The 7,259-nt window shown below is 33.3% G+C and overlaps 1 protein-coding gene across 1 annotated transcript in view; it reads left to right on the plus strand.

Annotated features, from left to right (window-relative positions):
- Positions 1–7,028, plus strand: part of MBIP (MAP3K12 binding inhibitory protein 1) — a 20,195-nt gene extending 13,167 nt beyond the window's left edge. Inside the window, 2 exon segments of the mRNA XM_006913469.3 lie at positions 5,485–5,523; positions 6,473–7,028. Of these exon segments, the coding sequence (XP_006913531.1) occupies positions 5,485–5,523; positions 6,473–6,580 (147 nt within the window). The 3' untranslated portion in view covers positions 6,581–7,028.
- Positions 7,029–7,259: the final 231 nt, after the last annotated feature.

Genomic DNA, 7,259 nt, shown 5'->3' on the forward strand with positions numbered 1-7,259 from the left:
TTACCTTACCCACCAGACTTTTTGAAAGACTAGTTATGTATTTGTCTGATTCCTCAACTCTAGCATTTATTTATTCACTCATTCATTCATTCTTTTTTCCCAAGATCAGTAAGAAACAAGTGTTGTGCTGATAAGTACCTTCTTTGTCACATCAGCATGTTTCAGACAAGTGATCCTGAGCTGACTGTTATTTTCTCTTGGTCTTCTGGGGTGATTATTCATAACACCTGCCTTTTCTGTGTTCTGGTTTTTTGTTTTGTTTTGCTTTAAAGCAGTGCCATATTAGAAAAAACTATTAATTTTAATTTTTAATTTTTAAAACTACTAATTTTTAATTTTACTAAATTTTTAGTGAAATTTTTTTTATAAAACTCCTGTTTCTGAAAAAATATATAAAATAGCTCATATTAGCATGGATCGTTATAAGTCACTGGTGAAAATATATTTAAAATTATATTTAGATGTAGCAGCAATCTTTCTAGTCTTAAATTGGGTATCAGAGTGAGCTCAGAAAAGTTATTTCCAGATGAAGAAGCAGGTCACATAACAGAAGTAAGCACTAAATCCTAACGATCAAAAATTTAGAGAAAGAGTTTTAGAGATTTACTTCCCTCAAATGTAAAATGGAGTTTATTAAAGTACTAAAGGCTAAAGCAGTACCAATCAAGCACTTAGCATCCTACATGGCACATCATAAAAATCTCAGTAAATATTAGTAGCAATTTTGTTTCAGAAACCATCTACGAAGTAGCTGTATAAATTTAGATAAGTCACACAATTTTTCTAGCTTTCACTTATCTAACTTGAGAAGATTTGTTGTTTGTACTACATAATTACAAAGGTCCTTCTAATTTTAGGGTTATTCTTTGAGTATATAGATTTATGAAATTTTTCCTACAACAATCTACCATAAGTTTTTCTCATTCAAGCTGCCTTCGTTAAGTAATCACTAGGCAGGTTATTTTTCTAGTTTAGTTTCATATCTCGTTAATATAATTCTTGTTAACAATAGAACTGATCTTACAAGAAACTATCATAGTATTAGATGCCTCCAGTGAGACCTTGACCCATCATTTATCTCTTCTATCTGATTCTGATTTATAAACCTTAACATATACCTGTTACTAAACTTGGTTAACAAAAGAACAAGTCCTTCAAGTCATAATCTTGTTTGGGGGGATCTTTTGTACTCAGGATAGAAAGTGTTTTTAGGGTATTTAGTTAGAGAGGTAGATATTTAAAAGTAGTCAGATTATAGAGGACTTGAAATGTTATACCCAGAAGTTTAATGTATCTAAAGTTTAAATACTATTCAAAACATTTGAGCAAGGAAGTGACTTGTGCAAGTGACATTTAGAAGATTTATCTAAAACTGTCCTGGGAGATGATTTAAAAGGGGGAGACCAAAAATGAAACAGTATTATACTAGCTTAGATGTGAAGTGAGATCCTGAGCTAAGGACATTAGAGTAAGAATAGAAAAGATAAAGGCAAGAAACAGTTGGAAAAAATGTTGACAAATACTCATAATTGATTGTATGCGGAGAGATATAGAGCAAGAGTCATTGATAAAAATGTCATTGATAAAAATAAGAAAATCTAGACGGGAAATATTTTGGGGGGAAATGTGAACTTGAAGTCATAGTATGTTATACAGATAGAAATATCATGTAAGCCTCTCAAAACGTAGCACTTACACTTGAGACAATTGGGAGAATATACAGGTGATAGTTAAAACATAGAATGGGTAAGAACACTGAGACTGTCAGAGGCCTGAGACCTGAAACTCCATGACTACCTAACTTCAGGGGCAGAAGCATTATAAATGTAAACAGAAGATTAGACTGGATGTGTTAGGTTGCCATACCTGTGATAAAACTAGTGCTTTTAAAAAATATTCCCAAATCTATTAAACAATGTATATTTGATTAGAAGGATCACTTCTGCATTAGTAATGGAAATGACATATCCAAATTAATAGTGAGCTGCAGGGAAGCACAAAACATTGAAAAGGTTTAAACATTCAGATTGACTCTGTCCTCAAGACCTATGAATATATATGGCACAGGCCCAAAGGGAGAGATTTCACACTCACCCTCCGTAATAGAGTGAACGTGCCATCCTTAAGAGCACCACTTCTCGCTTGGAATAGAACCGGCTTTAGGATTGGCTTTGCACGTGAGAGGAGGTGAACGCACCCCTGCAAAGGACATAACACATTATTCATCACTCTCACCATCCTCACGATGGGAATATACACATGGCAATTGCATAATTTTACATATCTCTCAAAAGGATACAGAAAAGATGACATATGTAGCACAAGTCTTCTAGCTTCTAAAGTTAGAGAGTAAGGGAAAGTTGAACTCATTACATTTCTTAAGGATTGAATTTTTGTTAGAAATTGAAGTTATAAACTCTGAAAAGATTTTTATTGAAATGTGTTTAATCCAGATTCACATGTGGATGAATTCTAAACGCGAGAAGTCTCTTACAGTTGATAGAAATTGATTGTCATGGGTTACATTGAAGCACAGCACTTGAAAAGGCAAACATTAACAGAAGAAAAGATATGAGTTATATTTTGTTTATAGAACAAAACTAGATTATGTAAAGTTCCTTTCATTTATGAAACACATAAAACCAAAAGAAGTTACGTATATAAAGCAGAAATTATGACAAAGATTAGTATTTGTTGCAACTTCTAATGTAATTCTAAAGATCTTTACCTTTCATTTTCAGCATGGAAAGATTCGAATGTGGTAATGTTTTTAAAATTTTAAGGGCAGTGCTTAACAGACAATTTAAAAGATACAATCCTTATGACTATTTCCAAAGACTGACTTACTGATTTTAAATTATGACCCTTGAAAACAGTAAGTATAACATGCTTTACAAGTATATTTCCAGGGCACTTTGTTCATTTTCTAGCACTTATCACTTATAATGACATGTTTACACATCTATTTTTCACACTATATTTTGAAACTCAAGGCAGGAACTGTCTTGTTCATCTTTGAACACACAGAATGTACTAGGCATTGAATAATGTGCGAATGAATGGATAGGACTTGGCTGGAGGTTAATTATTGGACTTTTAAAGGTTTGTTAACTTTGTTTCAAAGCACTGACTACACAGAATATTAATTCTGATCTATAATAGTAACTCCTGGCTCTAAAGGGAAATATCAGGAGAGGGGAGTGCTGAAAGTTAAGTCAACTTCATGTGCATAGGCCATGCAGGGAGGGCCTAAAGCATGGGGGTGAACAATTGGATCCAGTTGGAAAATTAAATTGCAAACACATTGTGGAGGGCCCTGAAGGTCACAGTAACCAGTTTGTCATTGGAGCATGATTAAAGATTCTTTGGGAAAGAAACCTGTAATATAGGTTCCTTTCTGGTGGCATTATGAAGTTGGAAAAGAGGTTGAAGTTAAGGAAAATAGTATAGGAAACATATAGCATTGTCTGAATGAAGATCTGAATCGGGGCAGTGGGACTAGGAATAAACATTTAAGATACTGTACCTGTAAAATCAGTAGCCTTTTACAACTGATTAGAAGTAAAAAAGGAGTTGGTCATGGAAGAGGCCTCCTTACCACTGAGTTTCCTTAGAGCACAGGTTCTCTGGAAGCATGCGTGTGTGTGTGTGTGTCTGTGTGTCTGTGTTTAATCACCTTTTCATCAGGATGGGCATTATAAATGTAGCTATCAATTACCCGCTGAAGTAAAATAATAGAGAAGAGACCATTTTTAAATTATCTCTATTTAGCTGTTTATTCAATGTGCTGTTCCCTGAAATATTTTCTGTTAGATAACAAAACTTGTTAAAAATTTCCACCTTTTATACTGAGATTTTTTTACAGCTAAAAGAAAAATAAATTTTAAATAAATTTTATTTAAAAATTTATTATTTTTTATTAAAAAATAAATTTTATAATTTAACTATAATTAAAATACATTTTAATTATAACCACAATATATGTGTTTCTAATGGTTCTACTTGTCAAAATATTCTACGCAGATCTAAAATAAGTCCCCCAAAACCACATTTTACTGTTTTTAAGTCATCGAACCACTGATGTTTCTCCTCATTCTGATATTTCTCACTTTAGTTTCATGATACAATAATAATCTGATTGTTCAGTGATATGGAAACTATCAATATTTTATAGATTAAACTGTTAGGAAAACAGAGGGGAGTATATTTTCATCGGGTGCGTAAAAAAGCCACCTCTTGGGAAGGTAAGAGACTGAGCAGTGACCAGATTAAACATTAAGTCTTTTCCTGCTTCTAGGCCCCACCACAGGTATCCAGCTCAGTTTGGCAAAGGAAGGAACAGGTTTATATAAGCAATTTCCCCCCCATACTTAATAATTCCAACACTTAAATGATTTCCCACTTATAACTACTGATAAAGAGGCATACCTTAATATTCTTTGAAACAGCTTTTGACACAAAGGAAAATGAATTTTCACCTCTTCTAAATTTCATTGGTCAGAAGCGTTCATGAGAACATTTCGCTTCCTATGTTGACAGTTTCTTTTTGAAAGCTTATGGTTCTGTCAAACCAAGACCAAACTCTAGAAAGAATTCTTTAGGTCAAGGATTAAAAGGTTCAACATAGTGTCAGTGAGAATGTTGTCAGCTTCACATAACAGAAATTTAAACTCAAACTGGATTAAACAATATGGAAATTATCTCATAAAAACAGGAAGTTCAATTGTAGTGCAGTTATCAAAGAATTGGGCTCTTTCTCTCTCAGCTCTACTTGGTAGTGGCTTTTTCCTCAGGCAGATGGCAAGATGACATATAGCACTTTCAGGTGTCCTGTCCAGATAGAGCAGTGACCAGAGGAACTACCTCCTTTGAGGGTTTTCCTTTAGAAGTGACGAAGTTTTTTCAGAAGCTCTCCCCCTAATTCTTAGTACACATCTCCTTACTCATTGGCCAGAATTAGGTCCATGCCCATTCCAGTCACTGACAAGACCATGGGCTGGGATCTGCATTCCCCTGAGCCACATAAAGGAGCAGCAGATAGGTGCTTGCACAACCACAGTGTCCATTACAGTCAGTCAAGGGTGTGTAGTTGTGTGTTTTCACTCCCTGGCCTGGTATCCAAATTCTGTTTTTCTGTCTATTGCTGCCTCATTTGTTCAATATCTTGGGATGGAAAAATATTCAAAAAGAAACTAAGAAAAGCCCCAGAGCACCTCTTTCCACAAACACTCAGCCTCATTAGAAGCTGAGAATTAATGGGAACGTGTGTATAGCCAAGGACAAACATTGCTGTGATGTTACTGCTATACACTTTTAATATCATCTTTGGAGGGTAACTTCCAAAATATAAGAGGGCAGATAGTGCTTGGTAAGTTTGTGGGCTTTGTTTCTGCCAGAGTTGTTCATATTTTGTTCAATATCAAGGAAAATTGTTTAGATTTTCTAAGCATTTGATTACTTAATATTTTTTTACTTTTAATGTAGAACTTTTCTGGAAAAAGAAGAAAAATTCAACCACCTCAAGTAAGTTGCTGCATTTTCATTTTAGCTTCTGAAGTAGTTTGATTAGTTTTATACCTTTCTTAATAAAAGTTTCTACTGTGGTTTGTTTTAGTTCATACCGTAATTTAAGACTAAAAAAAAAGTAGCATAAATTAATGTACTTGATTTAGAGAAATAATTTTATATTAAGGGCATGGAAAGACTCAGATGGGCCTGAAAAATATAAAAGTCTGTATTCAGCTGTTAATGGTGGAAGGCTGTATCAGTTAGAAAATGCTGAAAAATAATAAATGCTTTAGTTTAAATCTTACCCTCCCCCCACCCCCTTTTTTGCAGACACCGCTAACTAGCAGCATCTAAATCGAAAAAGAATGTTTGGCAGAGGCTGACTTCAGCCCACTCCTGTCCACAGTCCTACTACAGTAATTAGTTGAATCATAATTAGTAAGGTTTGCTAGCCTTCAATAGTGGCAATATAAACTTAAAGTTGGAGAAAACTATTTAAAAAGTTTTTTGGTTTATTTTTTAAGAGTAGCATGTTACTTATTTTTTATTGTAAATTTCTGAGAGCATCCACTTTTCCCAGGAAGGGTAGTCGATTGCAGTCGATACATCAAAAGAGAATTTCCAAGTATTTCAAGCACTTAAGCCAATCTTAAAGTTTAATTTTTTTACTATTGATTATGAAAATAGTTAGTTTTTGAAAATTTTTTACAATCCTTTCAAAGTATAAAAGGTCCAGGAGAGCTTAGTCATAAGGAAAGAAAAAGAAATATTTAAGCTTGGTTATTTTATACCTTTAAATTTATGATGTGGTCAACATATATAGTTCGATTTTAAAATTTCATGAGATTAAAAGACATTGACCATGCTTTTGGATATTTTAAATATTTATAGTTCATTTAGCACTTTATCTGCATTAAGATACTTCTGAGTCTTATTCAGCAATTTGTGTTCTCATTGTTTACAGCAGAACTATTCACTGGCTGAACTTGATGAGAAAATTAGTGCTCTCAAACAAGCCCTGCTCCGAAAATCAAAAGAAGCAGAATCCATGGCAACTCACCACCTCCCATGAAAAATTCCTCTCATCCTTGTCATTTTACTTTTTTATGTACATGTGTGTAGGTTACACTGAAATTAATTAAATGGATACATATTTATCAATGTAGCCTTCCCTCTGAAGTTATATATTCCAGTGAATTTTCAAATAGTGAATGCATCGAAAATAGCATTGTCAGAATTTATTTCCTTCTGTTTTAAAGGAGGTCTTTTAGAAAGTAAAAATCTTAATTTGAAAGTACATCTTTGTGTATACCACAGAAAGATTGTTTTAAATGGTGATATTTTAAATGATTTTATATTTGTAACTGATGTTAACCAGTTTATTAGTTTAAATCTGTACGCTAAATAATAGGCATTCAACAAAAATTTATTGACATAAATGAATTTTAAGAGAATGCATACTTTTTTCCAAATGTCAATTTCAATGTAAATAAACAATAGATACCACCTTTATTCCCTTATCGACTGTGTGACTGTAAGCAAGTTATTTATTAATCTTTGTGCCTTTTTTATTTGTGAAATGGGAATGATAATAATAGAACCAACAATCGTCATGAAGAATAGGTGAAATCTTGCATGTACAACTTTTGAAACTGGCCCAAGGGAAGTTCTCAGTAAGTGTTAGCTATTACTGTAGAAAACCAAGTCTGTCATTGGAAATAAAAGATGTTGCAAATAAATTATAGTCCCTC

The sequence above is a fragment of the Pteropus alecto genome, unplaced genomic scaffold, assembly GCF_000325575.1.
Source record: "Pteropus alecto unplaced genomic scaffold, ASM32557v1 scaffold104, whole genome shotgun sequence".
NCBI classification, from domain to species: domain Eukaryota; kingdom Metazoa; phylum Chordata; class Mammalia; order Chiroptera; family Pteropodidae; genus Pteropus; species Pteropus alecto.